This window comes from Meles meles, chromosome 10 (genome assembly GCF_922984935.1).
Source record: "Meles meles chromosome 10, mMelMel3.1 paternal haplotype, whole genome shotgun sequence".
NCBI classification, from domain to species: Eukaryota; Metazoa; Chordata; class Mammalia; order Carnivora; family Mustelidae; genus Meles; species Meles meles.
The window spans coordinates 47,373,479-47,392,502 of NC_060075.1; the positions used below are offsets into that span (position 1 = coordinate 47,373,479).

General features: G+C 48.2%; 1 protein-coding gene across 1 annotated transcript in view; it reads right to left on the reverse strand.

Annotated features, from left to right (window-relative positions):
• WIPF3 (WAS/WASL interacting protein family member 3) overlaps positions 1-19,024 on the reverse strand; it is an 81,466-nt gene that overhangs the window by 9,745 nt on the left and 52,697 nt on the right. The window contains 6 exon segments of the mRNA XM_046020898.1: positions 5,039-5,140; positions 6,124-6,273; positions 8,445-8,652; positions 8,654-9,189; positions 14,305-14,436; positions 16,692-16,824. Of these exon segments, the coding sequence (XP_045876854.1) occupies positions 5,039-5,140; positions 6,124-6,273; positions 8,445-8,652; positions 8,654-9,189; positions 14,305-14,436; positions 16,692-16,824 (1,261 nt within the window).

Consider the following 19,024-nt stretch of genomic DNA (forward strand, 5'->3'; position numbering starts at 1 on the left):
AGCCAAAGATGACTCCAAAGGGTTTGATGTAACAAAAAGTGGAGGAGTGGTGAGCACAAAGTGGAAGGAGAAGGGAGAGGGCTGTCCAAAAATCCAAGCAAAGAAGTGCTTCATGGGAGGGAGTAATGGATTTTAGCTAACACCTCTGACTGCTGGCTTTGGCAACATGGCATTGGTGGTGGCCTTGCTAAGGGCTCTTTCCATGGCGTGGTGGGTGGAAGATGTCTCAGAGGACAGGATGAGAGGAAGTAGACATGGCACTGGCTGGGAGAGGAGCAGATAAATGGCCCAGGGGCCAGAGTAGGTCAAGGGAGATGTTTTATAGACATGACACTCCTTTGGCCATTTCAGAGGCATAAAGGAATATTCTAGAAGGACAGGAATAGCAGTAAGAGAGGGGGGTGTTGGAAGACAGCTTATGAAGGAGAACAGCTAAGGTAAGCACAGGGCACCTTCCTGTCCTGCTGCCCTCCAAAGAGGCAGAGAAAAATGCTCAGCCACCAGCAGTGTTTACAGAGTTTCTCAGGCTTGGGACAGCTCCTCCTTTGATTTCATGACAGGAACCACCCGATACTGTGAAAGTGACTGCAGCACTTGCTGGAGAAGTTTCTTCGCTAATAGAAACAATGGGGGCTAGTTTTGCCCTAAGTGTAAAGCAACTATTTTAAAATAGGAACTGGACTACAACGAGCTACTACAGCACACCTATTAGGATGGTTACTATAAAAAAAAAAACAACCCAGAGAACAACAATGTTAGTGATGATGTGGAGAAACCCTCATGTGCTGCTGATGGGAATGTCAACTGGTGGGAGTGTAAAATGGAAAACAGTATGGTGGTTCTTCAAATAATTGGAAATTGAATTATTATCTGATCCAGGAATTCCATTTCTAGGTATATTATTCCCAACAGAACTAAAAGCCGGATGAGTATCAGAGATCCTCGTACACCCATGTTCCTAGCAGCATAAGTCACAGTAGCCAAAGGTGGAAGCAAGCCAACTGTTCACCGACAGATGAACCGATAAACGCAGTGTAATACATACAGACAATAGAATACTATTCAGCCTTAGAAAGGAATGCACTTCTGACAAAGTGGATAACCTTGAGGACATCAGGCTAAATGAAAGAAAGCCAGTCTCAAAAAGTCAAATAGTATATGATTCCACTTATATGAGGTACCAAGGGAGTCAAACTCTTAGAGCCAGGAAGTAGAGTGGTGGGTGCTATTTTCATGGGTTTAATGGGTACGGAGCTTCCGTTCTGCAGGATGAAAGGAGTTCTGGAGATTGGTCTCACAACTGTGTGAATGTACTTAACACTATTGAACTGCACTTAACATGGTGTTAAGTGGAAAATTTCATGTTGTGCATTTTTAAACCACAATTAAAAATTCTGTTTTTTATGATTTTTTAAGATTTTATTTATTTATTATTTATTTGACAGAAAGAGAGAGATCACAAGTAGGCAGAGAAGCAGGCAGAGAGAAGGGGAAGCAGACTCCCAGCAAAGCAGAGAGCCTGATGTAGGGCTTGATCTCAGGACCCTGAGACCATGACTTGAGCTGAAGGCAGAGACTTAACCCACTAAGCCACCCAGGCACCCCAAAAATTCTATGTTTAAAGGACTTGGGATGCAAACAGATTTCTAGCCAGCCACTTTCCCACTGTGATCAGGATGGCTTTGCTGGGGACACCAGACTGAGATGTTATGTTTGGGTGTCTGTCTCTCCTCCTTTTCTCCACCAAAATGTGAATTTCTTGAGGCTGTGTCAGGGGACCATTTATCTCAATCTCTCCAGTGAGTTCTCAGTTAATTCTCTGTCAATATGATAACTTCACTCTTTCTATCATCACTATGTTAATAAATATTTGTGACCTATGCAATTTTTCCTCAAGAGTCCTACTGATAGGGTGTTCCCTCCTACTTTATTGCAGTACAATGCACGTAACAAAATTTACCACCGGTGATCTTGAATACATTCACAGCGTTGTGCGACCATCACCTCTGCCTAGTTTCACAATATACCCATCACCCCAAAAAGAAGCCCGTACCCACTAGAAGCCACTCCTCATTCTTCATACCCCCAGCCCTGACAACTGCTAACTCTACTTTCTGTCTCTAAGGATTTGCCGGTTTTGGCTCCGTCATGGAAATGGAATCATACGACACGTGACCTTTTGTGTCTGCATTCGGTCACACATCGTGAGTTTCCAAGGTTCATCCACGTCGTAGCATGGATCCGTACCTCATCCCCTTTCGTTGTCAAGGAATATTCCATCGCATGGCTATACATTTTGTTTATCCATTCATCAGTGGATGGACACGGGATGTTTCTACCTTCTGACTATTGCCAAGAGTGCTGCTATGAATATGTGTGTGTGAATTCTTGTTTGAACCCCGTTTTCTTTCCTTTTTTAAAAATTATTTATTTTTATTTAAAAAATTATTTATTTATTCATTTGACAGACAGAGATCACAAGTAGGCAGAGAGGCAGGCAGAGAGAGAGGGGGAAGCAGGCTCCTTGCTGAGCAGAGAGCCCAACGGGGCTCAATCCCAGGACCCTGGGATCATGACCTGAGCCGAAGGCAGAGGCTTTATCCCACTGAGCCACCCATGTGCCCCGAGGCACCTGTTCTTTGTAAATAAAGTTTTACCAGAAGACAGCCATGCCCATTCATTCTTGTATTGTCAATGACTCCTTTCTGGTCAAAACAGTGCAACTGAGTAGTTGTGACTGAGACCAAATGGCCCACAGAGCTTCAAATATGCCGTTTCTGGCCTCTGGTTTAGGGGAGCGGTCAGTAACCAAAAAGCCTCCAGGGGCCAGTTGTCACATTCACCTGTTACCATCTGGGTGTAGCAGAGAACGGTGGGATTTGTGGCATGAATGCGGCCAGTTAACAAACGCCGGCTTAGGGAAAGGAAACAAGCCTTGCAGGAGTGTGACAATATGGAGTCTGTCTCTGGCCCTCCACCTCACGCTGCTCCTCACCTCACGCTGCTCCTCCACCTCACGCTGCTCCTCACCTCACGCTGCTCCTCCACCTCACGCTGCTCCTCACCTCACGCTGCTCCTCACCTCACGCTGCTCCTCACCTCACGCTGCTCCTCCACCTCACGCTGCTCCTCACCTCACGCTGCTCCTCACCTCACGCTGCTCCTCCACCTCACGCTGCTCCTCACCTCACGCTGCTCCTCACCTCACGCTGCTCCTCCACCTCACGCTGCTCCTCCACCTCACGCTGCTCCTCACCTCACGCTGCTCCTCCACCTCACGCTGCTCCTCACCTCACGCTGCTCCTCACCTCACGCTGCTCCTCACCTCACGCTGCTCCTCCACCTCACGCTGCTCCTCACCTCACGCTGCTCCTCCACCTCACGCTGCTCCTCACCTCACGCTGCTCCTCACCTCACGCTGCTCCTCACCTCACGCTGCTCCTCCACCTCACGCTGCTCCTCACCTCACGCTGCTCCTCCACCTCACGCTGCTCCTCACCTCACGCTGCTCCTCACCTCACGCTGCTCCTCCACCTCACGCTGCTCCTCCACCTCACGCTGCTCCTCACCTCACGCTGCTCCTCCACCTCACGCTGCTCCTCACCTCACGCTGCTCCTCACCTCACGCTGCTCCTCACCTCACGCTGCTCCTCCACCTCACGCTGCTCCTCACCTCACGCTGCTCCTCACCTCACGCTGCTCCTCCACCTCACGCTGCTCCTCACCTCACGCTGCTCCTCACCTCACGCTGCTCCTCCACCTCACGCTGCTCCTCCACCTCACGCTGCTCCTCCACCTCACGCTGCTCCTCACCTCACGCTGCTCCTCTCCCCTTCCGCCCTGTCTCTTAGTTCACAGTAGCAGTGTTTGCACATTATTTAAAAAGTACACAAGGTCACTTCTCTCTAAATGTACAATCCCAGCAGGAAAAAAGACCTGCCCAGGCTGACTCCAAGAGGATCTGTGAGCTGAGCAGGGAGCAGGTGCATGCTCCCTGATCTGCCTGCAGGGGGCTGAACTCTGGAGGAGGGACATCACCAAAGTCCAGTTCATGGTCTTGGGCTATCCCAGGACCCAGACGATCTTCCATGCTGGTCCACAGATGTCTGAGACCGGGGGCCTGACTCCTGTTGGAGCGTGGGAAACAGCTTTCCTTATTGCTCCATGTTGTTGTCTCTGTTCCCTCTTACCAGCCCCTGCCCTACTGCATTGGCTCAGCACTGGACCAGAACTAATACGCAGCTTGGCTGTGTGCTTAACACTCCCCACTTTGCTTTTCTTTGCTTCCTGTTTTCTTAAAGTACTTGCTTCCCGGCCCTTTCGGGCCTGAGGGATACGCCATCCTCTGCCTCTTCCACTCTTACGGGGCTAAGGAGGTAAGTAAGCAGAGTGAAGGCCTCTACTTGGAGGCTGGCCACATGATGAAATATGGAGAAGTCAGGCTCTTATCAGCCCGAGACTTTCATCCTTGGCTGGACACTGCGATCACCTGGCAGTTTTCAAAAATACTGCCACGTGGGTCCCATCCTGCATATTTGATTTAGTGGGTCTCGGTGCAGCCTGGCCTTTGGGATTTTTAAAAGCTCTGTAGGTCATTTTAATGTGTATTCAAGGCTGAGAACCACTGACCTAAGGACATTCTTCATTTCACAGTCTGCCAGAATTCTGAACACTCATTTAGAATGTTCTCTGGGTATTAATACGAAGCTCCTGTCTCCCATTTTGCTGTTGTCTTGGGGTGGTTAGCTCCTTTGTCAAAAGCCCTGGGAGGGGAGGGGCAAGCGGTAAATCCAGGCACTCAAATCCAAAGCCAAACAATTCACTCTGGAATTCTGTGAAAAGCTTCTAAAAGAATCACTGGGGCCAGGACAAGTAAGTGTTCAGATCCTTCCAGAAGCAGGAATAGCACTGTATTCTCCCAGTAGTATTGTGAAATCATGACATCATCCTTTAGGCAGTCTGTGGCCCATCAATGCATACTCAGCATTTAATTCTGGAGGGTCAGGGAAAACCAACAGCCTTCCCAAGTGGTACTTACTTCTGGGGATCTTGCTGGGGTAAATCTTCTGGCATGGTTTATATTCATCTGGAGGAGGAAAGTCTTCCATGGTATGAAACGTGAATTTAGATTCAAAGTCATCTGCACATGTGGAAAAGAGCAAAGTTACTCTGGTTATTTGTGATGAACTTGAAAATTTCAGGAGCGCACAGGTCTGCATGCCCAGTTCAAGGGTTTTAGTGGTTGAGCCATTCCCCCTTAAGAATACTCATCTATTACCTCTCAATTTTCACTGCTTAGCTCAGACAAGGGGAATCAGGAAAAGTGAAATCAACAGACTCTCCCTATCATCCACCCCATCTTGCTTTGACCAACATCTTAAGGAAACTTCTAAAGGGAGAAGTATCACGAGCTATCCAGGGTCCAGAATCAGAGGTGGGGAACGTGACAGCAACAAGGGACCAGCAGAGTGCCTGGGGCCTGCAGCTACTCCTGAGCCCCTGGTGAGGGCTTTTTTTGGGAGGGGTGAGCAGATTAAAAGTCCTCAGCTTGGCTGGTGGGAAGGAGCATGGCTTACATCCAGTGGGGGACCTGGACTCCCCAAAGCAAACAGGATTTTCCCTGAGTCCCTGATTATAAGAAGAGAGGAGACTTGTGGCCCTTTTATTTGTTGGGTCCCTGCTTTGTGACCTAGGCTTTCGGGTCTGACCCTAGAGAACTTTCTTTCCTCTCTCCGTATTTTTGCCCTAACCGTCCCTCTGTCTGGTGGGCCTTCTACTCATCCTTTCACCTTTTCCAGACCACTCCATTCTTTCTATTGTCATCCAATATGCATGGATTTCTCCATGGAGACAGACAAGACACATACATATACAGTTTGAATGTTGGTTTTCTTTCATCTTTCTCATCGCAATCAGAAAGTCAGAGGATGAGTTCTGGAGCCTCCCAGGAAGCCTCAAGAGAAATCTTCTTTAACACAACTTGCCGGTTGTTTTGCCCTGGAGTGAGCTCCCTGTTCTTGCGAAGCATGCACCCTGACATGCTGGGCTGGCACACCCCTCCAAGGGCCAGGGGAAACCACTCCCACACCGGCAGCCAGTGCAGCACAAGGTGGCCCCACTCACCGAGGATATGCAGGCTTCCGTTGCGCAGCTGACCTCCCGGCTGCTGTGCCGGGGTCCAGGCTGGGGCCTGCTGGCTTCTGCTTGAAAGCTCTGTGGTGGGTGATCTCGCAGGGGGTGCTGGGGGTGGATTGAGCTTCCCCCCACTGGTCCCTTAGAGAAAAGATGCCAGTGTATTCAGTTACAGAACTGGGGACAGCAGATGCTATAGATGCTATAACCTCCGGGGGGAGGGAGGTAATGTACTGAGATCCTGGGATGTCACAGGATCTGGTGACTAAAAGGGCTGCCTCTGGGGTTAAGCTGCTTGGGATTGCATTCCAGCTCTCCTGCTGGAGTGATGACAACTCTTTGTGCCTCTGTGTCCTCATCTGTAAAATGGGGATCACAGTACACACACCTCCTTGGGGGTGTTGAGAGGGCTGAATGAGTGAAGTCAAGGGGCATGCAGCAGGGTTCAGTAAATGTTAGCTGCTGTGACAAGAAGGACAATGATGGCCACCTTCAGGATCAGAAGGCACAGCCAAAGAAGGGAAACTGCTGCGGAGTCGGAAGAAAGGGAAGGGTCATCTGTAGGTGATGTGTGTGTGGGGGTGGGGGGCGGTGAGATGAACAGGCTGTGGGCTGACTCCTGTCCCCAAGGTTCTGCTTGGGGGAGGGGGTTCCCTGCCTTGCAGACCCTCTCTTCTCCCTGCAGTCAGCCTAAATCCACCCCACTACCACAAAACGGCCACCATGACAACCTTCTTCTCTCTCCTTGCCCGCCTGAATCTGAGGCACTGTCTTCTGTCTTCTCACTACCCCGTGAACACTTCAGAATCACGGGCAGCTCACCGGCGTGAACGCTGGCCCTCTTGGTGACTAGTCAGTTCAAAAGAGAATACCTCCGACCATATCTCTGTGACCAACAGCCTCAAAAATATTCTTGCCCTTTGTACCAGGAATCCCTTTTGAGGAACCTGTCCATTCAAAACATCTGAAAGGTGGATGACAATTCCTACAACAGTGTTTCCGCCAATATTAGTCACAATAACAAAAAAGAGAATCAACTGAATAGTAGAAATCTGGTAAATGCTGATGATCAGTTTAATACGCTTATGAACAAGCTTTAACTTGACGAGACTGCTTATAATGTAATATTAAATTAAAACAGCATAGAACATTATATATTCAAAATTGTATTAATTTTGTAAATCTGTAGATACTTTTGGGAAAAAAAAAAAAAAGGAAAGGACAAGTTGTCACCTGACTATGACAGCTTTTATTTCTGGGTGACGTGACTGTCGGTGATTTCAATTTCTTTCTATTTGCTCTCCAGGGAGCCTGTGCTATTTTTAATTTGAGAAAATATATTTAAGGAACCTTCTGCATGAAAAGATTTTCTTAAAGACCAAGGAATATGTGTGCATGTGAGTGTGGGTGTGTGTTGGTGTGTGTGTGTGTGTGGATGGCGCTGTTCGTGGGCACGTGTGGATGGCTGTGTGTGGATGCGTGTGTATGTGGGTATACTTTCTATTCAGAAGGACACGAGGCAAATGAAGCCTCCTTGCCATGTGGAAATCAGTCGTGGGCATGCATGCTCAATCCAAAATCCCCTCTGCTAGGTATGTGAAGGAATTATTTTCAATATTTGGCTCAAAATACGGACCCTTAGTTTTCCTGAGTCAGCACGAGAACATGCCAAAGGAAGACAGAATGTGAATCCAGTCTGCCGAGGGCCAGTGCCAATGGTGGCCGGGAGCCAGGCGGTAGAAACTCCGGCAAAAAAGACACCAGACACCTGGTTCTGGAAACAGACTGCAACCATAGCCCCCTCAGGCTGGAGATTTGGGTCTATGAAGAGTAAGAGTAAGAAGAAAAAACGCTTCTCTAGAGCTCAGTGTTGCCTGGCCCTGCTCCAACAATCACAAGAGGTGGGAACTATCGCTGGCCCCATTTTACAGATGAGGAGAAGGAAGCCCAGAGAGGCTAAGGGATTGCCCAGGGTCACACAGCTAGTAACTGCAAGGTGATCAAAGCCAGAATGCCCTGCCTGGGTCTGTGTGATCCCGGACAAGCCTTTCAGCCTCGCTCCTCCTTGGTTTCCTGTCCCTAACACGAATACGACATAAAGTCCCATACAAAAAGTTTGACTGTGCTCCATGAGGGCCACTGATAGCTCGGTTCTAAAACAAATTCCAAGAGTTAAGACATCTCAAGGTGTTCCCAAGTGGGTCTGCCTTAGGAGCAGGGCTCTGGCTGTGTCCCCAGCACCTTCCTAACCACTGGGGAGGGCTGAGTGGTCTTCTGCTACGGCCACCCTGGACCTGAAGACCGGAGCTTACCTGGGCCTCGGCCGGGCCTCTTCTTCTGCAGGAACGGCTGCGATCCTGGAGGGGCGGGTGGTGTCGGCAAGGCCTGCGCGCTGGACTTGGGTGGCTGGGCCTGGAAGCTGGGGGACTTGGGGGGCGGGAGGAGTGGAGCCTCCCTGTTGTTGTTAGCTCCTGGCAAAGGAGGAGCAGGCACAGACGACCTCGGGGTACAGGAGGCATAAAGAGGGGGTGGGGGGTGGCGGAGGCGGTGGGGCGGGAGGCTCCCGAACATCTTGGGTGGGGCTGGCAACATCCACGCCGAGCCCCGGATACCCACAAGGGGGGAGGAGAGGGAGTGGGGGTGGGATGGGCGGCAGGTGCAAGGGAGCTAGCTGAGGCTTCATGGCCTTGTCACTGAGAACAGAGGCCAGGGGGGGTGGGGGTGGGGGCGGAGGAGGAGGGGGAGGTGCGGAGGGGAGAGGGGGAGCAACCCCTGGGGTGTTCCCTTGGGTGGGCGGGCCAGGTGGGGACACCTGCGGAGCTTTGGTGGGGGAGGAAGGGGGCAGGGGTGGGGGTAGGGGTGGAGGAGGTGGGGGTGGGATGGGAGGCGGTGGGGCGGGCATGCTGGGGCGAGGAGGGACTGTCCTGGAGGTGCCATGAGCCTCCGAGGCATTGCCTAGCCTGGGAGATGCAGGGGGGTTAAGTGGGCCACCAAGAGCTTTCGTGGGCAGTCGGGGAGAAGGTGCGCGGGAGCCAGGGGCCTGCCCTATCTTGCCGCCTGGAAGGAAAACATGTTTTGAGTCAGCTCAGAGACAGAGGAAGGAGAAACCCAAGTTTGTAGGCAGCAGGGACAGACACCATCCAGCATGATGTTCGTGAACTGCGTGGTGGGCGCCGTCATCCTGCAGGTTCAACCGGAAGCCTCAGGGGCGGCACCTGTCATAGCCCAGCTCAGGCCACCAGGCTGTGGTGCAGGACCAGCTTTCCTGTTCCATCCCACCTCTGCCCTCTCCTGCCAAGGGCCCAGGAGTCTCCCAACCCAGAGTGCTGGACTGTTCTGGCCTCCTTCGGCCTTCCTCATTGCAACACCACCCTCATACTCATTCACTATTACCCACTAGGTCAAGTGCATTTGGGGACCAGTCCTTACATCCTAGTTTGGACATTCAGGTGTACCAACAAGAGGCTCCTTGCTAAGGAGGCTTTCCTCACTTCCAGCATGGTGTGAGCATTTGTTTTCTGCAGCAAGATCAGAAGATGAATCATTTCTTGAATGTATAAGGTCATTCAGAAGACAGTGGGAACTGACTTGGGGATCCAGGTCCAATGACCTTGAACCTCCCAGTTCCATGGCCTCTGGAAGTTGCAAACGACATGCCCATTTGCAACAGGATCTCTGTCTCCTGGTCTCCCGGGTCTCCTCAACCCACAGATCCACAAACCCCAACTTGAAAAATAGGGCTCTTGGGAACTCACAATGGCACACTCCTCACAGCGATGTGTGTTTGGAGTGCTTCAGGGAAGGCTGGGCAGAGGTGCTCCCTAGGAGGGCCTCACCACGCTTTGCACAAAGCCCTTGCACTCTTTCCCCCTCATCCCTCTCTCGCCGTGGAGAAGAATGTTCCCGTCTCCGTTTACTAAAGCACGGAAGGTCTTCGATCACTGCTTAACTGTATCTTTAGAGCATCACCGTCCGCTCAGGAGGCACGCCAAAATACTCCTTCCAAACAGATACACTGCTCTCCCGGATGGAATTCTGGGGAATCCGTCTTTTCTTAGCCTTGTACCCTTGTATTTTATTACCCTGATGAAAACATGTGCAGAACACGTGAAAAGGTGGTTGCTTCTCCCACCTACAGCTTCCTGGGTGTTGCAGAATAAAAACCACAAATTTTAAACCAGGTTAGAAACCCCAGCGTCTGGTGGCGGTTCTGAGCTTTTCAGCTGATGAGTCTCCAGTTGTGTTTACTCAACCAGGTGCTAGATCGTACCCCAAAGGGCTTGATGCCAAAAGCCAGGCATTTAAAGTGAGGTATGACAGGGGGGACGCTGGAGCTGAAACTCAGTGGGCCGAATGGCAGCACCTGGCCTTCCACAGGGATGCCCTCCCCCGCCGGTGATGAGGGGACAGTTACCTGGGCAGCACTACTCATTACAGGTCTCGATACCAAACGGCTGCTCTGGGGGCAGGGTGCTGATGTCCCCATTCCTCTGTTGAGAGTTTTCTTTGGGGCCATTCCAGAAGAGATAACGTCTCCATACCGATGCCTCCACCCTGTCTGACATCACTGATCCCCTTGGGGTCTAAGGCAGGCACTGCCATAATAGCTGGCCGACCATGATCAGGAGGGAAGGCTCCCACCTGGCCTTGCCAAGGACGAGATCTACCACCCACAACGCTAATGTAAGACATTTCATGGGAGGTCTAGGGCAGGGGTCAGGCTCAGAGATTCCTGCCTCCAAGCCTTCCACAGCACACAGAGATGGAGAGGGAGGACCAAGGCAGTCCCTAACAAGGTGAGGCCTCCCTATATGCCTACTCTCTCCATGAATTTAAAAGGGCTAACAAGCTCGAGGAGCATAATCAGCCCCTGAGTAACCAATGCATGCTTTGGAAATGACTGAGGACACTATGTGCCCAAGATCCAAAAGGTCTTAGAACGAGTCAGTTAAAAATACAGAAGCTTCTGTTTACTAAGCAGCCAAGCAAATGAGAAGTGGGCAAACTTATTTTTATCATGACATGAACAGCGGAGGCAAGGTAGGCACACATCCTCACTCGGCTCCTGCTCAGGCCCACTCCAGGATGAAGCAGAGAGCGGGCAGCACGCACTGCAGGTGAGACCCACAGACACAGGAACTAACAGCGTCAAATGAAATCGGGTAGCACGGGGCCAGCGGGGAGAGCCAAAGGAAGGAGGGAGGAGGCTTTCCTTTAACACATAAATGCTACCCCTAGAAATCCAAATTGGAAAACAAAAGGAGACCACAGAGAGGGTGGGGAAAGGCCAACTTGAGTGCATCAAGAGCCTGGGGTCATCAAAAGATGAAGGATGTGTATGTTCCTTTAATCTGGGTATGTTTCCAGAAGACCTTAGATGGCATGGAAGTCTCATTACACATTCCATAGAGCCCCGTTCCTCATCCTATCTTATTTTTTTACTTTTCAGTTTTTTAAAAAAGATTTTATTTATTTATTTGAGAGAGAGAGATGAATTGGGGAAGGGGCAAAGGCGGAGGGAAAGGGAGAAACAGACCCCCTGTGAGCAGGGAGCCTGATGTCTGGCTGATCCCAGGACCCTGGGATCATGACCTGAGCTGAAGTCAGATGCTTAATCAACTGAACCATCCAGGTGTCCCCCATCTTATTTTAATGATCACTCCTTCAGAACTCTAAGCCAGGACCACATTATGACTTTTGAAGACATTTTATAGGTGCATTGCTATAAAGACAAATACAATCTTTGACTCTAAAGGTTCATGGTTGGTTTTTTTTTAAAAAAACATGGGTTTTGGTTGATTTTAAAAGATATCCAAACATTTTCATGGGCTGCCAAAAGTACTGTGAGCACCATACTCTGTTTTCTTGGCCTGATGGCCCTAAGCAACCATGCTACCCACTCCCACATTCCATTCAACAAATGTTTACTGAGCATCTACTATGCATCCGGCATTTTAAGGCAGTGAAAAAAACATAGTTCCTGCCTTCACAGAGCTTACCTTTAGAGGGAGAACACAGAAATAAACCAGTAAATATATATATGTCAGATGGTGATTAGTAATATAAGAAAATTAAAGGTAGAGGGTATATGGAGTAAGGGGGTGAGTCTGGTATTTTATGTGGGTTGATGAATAAAGCCTCACTGATAGATTGATCAGGTGCCACTTGAGCAGAGACCTGAAGGAAGGGAGAGCATGAGTCATGAAGACACCTGAGGAAGAGTGTTCCCGATCAAGGGAGCAATCAGTGCAAAGGCCCTGTGGCAGCAACATGCCTGGTGTGTACAAGAACAGCGAGAGAGCCATGCAGCTGGAAGGGAGGGTGTGTGCAAGCAAGAATGGTAGACAGTAATGTGAGAGAGGTAGCAAAGGTCAAAGTCCTTTTCTTTGAATGACCAGGGGGCTGATGGAAGGGTTCTCAGAGAGGACAGCCAGGGTCTGTCTTACTCTGACATGGCACCCAGCCCATACATCTATTTATTGGCTCTGTCCTTGAGGTACCATCCTGTAGCAGGCATCATCAGCCACTGCATTATGGATTTCCATCTCCTCTACAGAAATTAATCCTTGTTTAACAGAGTGGCTCAAGCATCGGACACCTATGTCCTAGTGTTGACAGGTAGGAATAGAGATGATCTGGCTTCTTTGGCTGGTCTCTGTTAAAACTGACTGGGGACTATTTCTCCTACGTGTACTTCTATGAAGAGAAACTAGTGGACAATTTATATATATAATATATACGATAATACTATATATATAATATAATAATTATAACATATATATTATTACACAATATATAATATACAATAATTATAATATATAATAATAGAATTATATATCTATTAATATAAATTAATTATATAAAATAATATATTATATATAACTATAATATATAATAATATATAATACATTATATTATATGATGTTCATTTGATACCACTCAGGAATTTTGAAAAAGAAGACACTGGGAAATGCCAACCCTCTTTGCTAAACCTTTAGCAAAAAAGAGGAAAGGCAATGGCCTCTGAGAAGGTTCAAACTGGATCAGCCCTTATCTTTGCTGGACTTTGTGCGAAGTCCAGAAGCAAACGTACTCCATTATGTCAAACAGTCACAGAGCCCATTGAAAAGGTTAGCAAACCCCATGCCAGAAGATTCTATACCAGCAACGTCTGGGGCTGGAATATTCCCTGATGCAATTTTCGGAGCTTATTTCTGCTTGTTGGTTAAAGAGAACAATAACAGGAAAAACACTTCTATCACATAAAATTAATAAGTAGTTGCCCAATTTTAATGCAATGCTTTCAAAATACATGATACACACTAACACACAAACGACTGCAGTAGACTGGCTGAGGAAACGGCCTTGATTATCCACTCACTCCTGATTCTATGATCTTTGAAATGTGATTTTGCAGACCTTTCATCCAGAAGTGAAGTGTCTTTCCCCACCCTTGTTTCTGGGCTGGTCCTGGGGCTTGGACTAGAGGGTGTTGTAGGAAGCGATATTGTGGCAACTCCAAGACTAAGCCTTAAGAGACTTTGTATACCCTTTGTATACCCTACCACCAACAGGAAAAATAATCCCAAATATTCTGCCAGACACTGAGAGACCATATGGATATGTCAGGCCAGTCATCTCTGCTGTGGCATGAAAGATGTAAGAAATATAAGATTAGCAAAAGCCACCTTACCCACTTACCAGAGGGAGCCCAGCTGAGCCCATCCTAAACTGCCAACCACAGAACTATAAGCCAGATACATGGTTGTTTAAGGTCCCTAAGTTTTAGGCTGTTTGGTTATACAGCAACACCTAACTGATAACGATGCCTGATACGTTATGGTGATATCACTAAGATTTTTCTGAAGGACTTTATACCTTTGGTTTATACTTTGCAGTGGGGGCCCCAATCACACCATTGCTAAGCACTACACACAGTGGTAAGTCATTCTTCAATTATTACAATGGGATGATTTAAACAGGATGATGATTTACAAGATCCCTTGAGAACAATGCTTTGGGTAATTCCAGGTCATGCTCCCAAACCATGATCTCCTGCTATGTAACTTTCTCCTAAAAACATGCCACAATCCTTATGGCTCAGGAGGACTGCCGATTTTACGTGTCAAGGACAGAAAGATCACCAGGTAGTCGGTCTGAATTCTCCCTTACCTGCCACATCCCTCTGGCCGGCTGGTCTCAGCACAGGAAAGCCACCAGCAAACAGATCTCCCAGGCTCGGGGGTGTGCTTCCGCCTCGAGAGTTTGCAGGCCCTCCTCCTTCTTTGTTGGTTCCTTTAGAGCCTTTGCAGAGAAGAGGCAAGTAGATGAGGACTTGTGAGCAGAGTGGAGCAGCCTGGTCTCAGTCCGGGCTGTGATCCAACAGCACCTGGGGGAGCCTTCCCGTCCTTCCACCTCCAGCCCTTCCCTCCTAGTGGGCATCTTTCCCAAACCCCTCTGCCCGGTTACCCCACAGACTCCTGTGCTCACACCTGTCTGCTACTCTCTCTGGATTTACCCAGGAACTGACCATTGGTAGCCAAGCGCCCTGGAAAGTGACCCAAACGAAGGGACCTAAATGCTGCCATTCCGCTGATGCTGGAGGGGGAACTGGCAGCACCTTCCAAATGCGAGCACCCAAACATTGTAGGTGTAGCGCCAGCCCTATTTTCAACTCGACTGTTGTGGGAGGACCAGACAGAGAAAACCCATGGATTTAGTTCAGTCAGTAATTGTAACTTCTCGTCCACAGAGTCTGGCCCAGGACTACCAGCAGGAAGGGAAGGTCTGCAATGATTGATGCTTTGGCATTTTCCTTCTCGATCTCCCCAGCTCTTACTCCCTGAGCCCTGCACCCTTCCCTGCATCTTTTCTTCTACAGAAGTGAAAGTTTGTGAAACCCTGGGGGAGAGGTGTCAGTAATACCAGCCTTCCAGATGTGTGTGATGACCAACTCCATGCAACGAGAAGGCATTCGGCTTAGACAAGAGTGCCTAGCAAGAAATGTTCACAGCCTGGGGCTAACTAGCACAGAGGTATCAGGGCACAGTGCCCACTGGTAGATGAATGTGTTCAGATTATTCTGAGTATTTATATATATTACCTATCGACTGGAATGATTAGGGAGTGAGTGTTCCAATCAGATGGGTTTATCTGGTAACTGGGCTTAACCAATTAGTGGGTCTCCTGGAAACTAATTTTTATTGCAATTGTTGAAAACATTTCTAAAAAAAAAAAAAGAAAATATTTCTTAAAGTAACTTATCTATCCTTGCATATGAAAATATATAATTACAGACACTAGATACAATTACATTTTTAGGACCATCTTTGAGAATTACCATCATGTGCATCATTGAAAACTATATGAAGACATAACAAGAGATGACATGGATAAATAATTCTGCATAAATTATTTCAACCTTCAGCAATCTTGACCAAAAAAAAAAAAAAAAAAAGAAAGAAAGAAAGGAAAGGCAATTATTACTACCTCCCGCATTTTGTAGATGAGCGGAATGAATCTCAGAGAAATTCCCAGATACACCTGGTAGCCGTCTCAGGACTCAGTCTGGGGACATCTTTTTTCCTTGCGAACATGATTTGGCACACTTTAATGTTGAGACTTTAATTTTTCTCTCTTTGAGGACTAGGTGGGCGCAAGGTCAGTGATCTTCAGAGGGTATTTCACCATGGATGAACAGAGACTGGAATATCCTGACGATGGAATATTCATCGACAGTAAGAAGGCGCACGCTACAGCTTGGATGAACTTGGAAGACATTATGCTAAGTGAAGGAGCCAGTCCCCAAAGGCCACATGTCGTATGATTCTGTTCACATCAATATCCCAAAGACACAAACCCACAGAGACACACAGTAGACTGAGCAGCTGCCGGGGACTGGCGGGAATGGTGAGTGACATGTCATGGGCATGGGGTCTCCTTTCGTGGTGATGAAAATGTCTGAAAACAGACCGAGGTGATGGTTGCAACCACATTGTGAATGTACAAACGCCACCGAAATGGACACTTAAAATGGCTAAGATGGTGAATTTCATATTATGTGTATTCTATTAAATTTTTTAAAAAAGATTTTATTTGTTTGACACAGAGAGAGAGATCACAAGCAGGCAGAGAAGCAGGCAGAGAAAAAGAAGCAGGCTCCCCGCTAAGCAGAGAGCCCGACGCGGGGCTTGACCCCTGGACCCCGAGATCACGACCTGAGCTAAAGGCAGAGGCTTAACCCACTGAGCCACCCAGGTACCCCATCATATTATGTGTATTTTATCACCATTAAAAGAAACAGTTATCCTACCATGGTTTTACTTGTTTGTGTAGCATCTGAACAGTGGTAGAAGATAGGCTCTAAACCATCTTCAGACCTGGAAAGGGAGCTCTGACTCTCACCCACGTGGCCTGTACATTGTGCAAGTCTGCCATGGCCCAAAGTGCGTCCTGGGTAGCAAGTGTGGCCCCTGGCGTGAGCAAGCCAGAGGTCCCTGGCTGAGGCCCACGTAGCCTGCTCTTGACGCACGTCAGGCCCAGCCCAGCTGCTCACTTACTCTCAATCTGTGGGGCACTGCGGTCATTGATCTGCGTGACTTTCCGTAGGCGAGTTCCTTGCTGGATATCAGCCAACAGGGCACTCCGACCTTTGGGGTCTGCCTTTCTCAAGTTGGAAGTGTCTGTAACTACCTGTAAGGGAATAAGAGGGATTTGATTATAATCGCATATAATACCATAATCTGCTTTTTGCTAGTACAACTTCCTCATGTGCACTCCCTTCTCCCTACAAAAGTCTTTCAATGTGTAGAGCTCCTTGGGGCTCTTTTCTATCTGCTAGATGGGATGCTGGCTGATATCATGAATCATTGGATAAAATCAGATCTTTAAAATTTGCTCATCGAATATTGTTTTTGAACACTTCTGCCGTAGCTTGGGCTGACATGGCAGGGGTGTCCATGGGCTCGTGGAAACAGGGAGCACCAGAAAGAAAAGATGCAGGTTGGTGGCAAATAAGGGTAGGGGTAGGACTGCACTGGGAGACACAGCCTGGAGGAAACACAGAAGGTCTGCACAGAGTCCTGGTTAAACAGTTCTCGGAGCCAGAAATACTTCTCAGCACCTGCTGTATGGGAGGTACCATGTGTCTTTGGCTTTCAGCTGAAATACCACGACTTCAGAAGCTTTTTCTAACCCTCCAGTCTAAGTAAGCTCCCCCCCACCACCCCGTGTTCTCTCTTAGGGTACCATCTTCTTTTTTCCTCTGCAATTTCTATCACCTTGTATAAACTTCTATGTATCTTTCCTTGTGGAAAATGGCCATTCTCGGTTATGAATTTAAGGTTTGCCATGCCCCACCCCCCACCGCCAACCAGGACTCTGTATCAGGAGAAAGATCTTGTTTTGTTCACAAAGGCATTTCTAGAGAGAGTAACAGGATCTGTCTGCGGATAAGGCATATCTGCAGTGACGGCCAGACGAATGGACGGGTGAGTGAACCAGACCCTGGATGTACAGATATGCTGGCCTTGCCTTCAGGGGCACATGTGTGTGCCAGGATGGGACCCACGTGCATGGAATGGAGCCACTACAGAATGCAGCACATGACCTAAGTCCTACGGAGAGGAAGGCCACCGAGACTTCAGAAACAGCCATACCCGTCAGGCCACAAGGAAGATACGAGGCTTTAAGATGGTCCTCGAAGTACAGATAGGCTTTACAAATCCTTGCTGTAGCCATTTTCTGTTCAGCAAAGGACAATTCAGCTGTGTCAACGACACAGTCAAAGACCGCAGGGTCACAGGCTAGAAGCAAGGGCAGTTGCGGTTTTAGCTCAAATGTCCAGAGTGAGCATTTTCAGACTGACTTTACCGTTCTGGTGAGGCATCTTCCGGGAGCTTTGAAGGGCATACGCTTCAAAGCTGGGTTCTTGTTGCCAGGAAACAAGCTTTTTGAGCCCACGAGGGGAGGGGTTCATGGATCATACAAAGCAATAAGCAAAGGGGCACAATCCAAAGGATACACGTTTTTTAGAATGCATTGTTAATGCATACGTACAACAGGGAATTTCTCATGCAACATGCTTTTAAAGAGTCTCTATAGAAACCATTAATATCAAGAAATCATTTTAAACCGCAAGTCTCTCATTTTATTTCTAAGTAGTTAATGACGAGAATAAAGAGCCACCAGAAATATCATGACCCTAGTCGAGAGGGTATGAATATTTTTGCAAAAATCTAGCATTACAATCTCAGACATGTGTTAGGGTCAGGGATTAGGGGGACAGAGTGCTTTGTCTCTTTCTTCCTAGTTACAAGGTAAATCACCCACTGAATTATGATGATGGTCATGGCCCAACTCAGGTGACAGACTTGGGGAAGGCAAAGGTTAGAATGGCGTGTCCTTCTGCTTAAAGAAGCAGCTGGACCCATGAACAAACCTTATAGCTAATAATCCTGGGGCGGGGGAGTGAGTCATCCCATCTAATTTAAACTTGACTCTTTATTACCCAAATGTATCCCCTACTCCCCAACCTTGCCCATTCCAAGCTTTTCAGGTGAGGGCTATGAAGAAGGCTCTACGTCCTCGGAATAATTATTCTAATTTGAGTATCTACTTAGCCCAGTCCTCAATAGGTTCTTGATGATTCTACATCACAGATTTGTTGATAAGCCTCTTTCAAGTCAGCAGGAAGATATGGCGAGTCATACCATGTGTACATGGAGTTCAGTTGGCTGGACTAAATTGAATATTCTTCCTCTGACTTCTTGGGGGAGTCCTTTCCTGCTGCACTGTCTGCCCTGATGACTTTCCACTAGAGGGCTCTCCCTCCCCTGATATTGAGATGGTATCAGTCAAGCCTTTCCTATGAGGTCAAGAACCAGGAACCTCG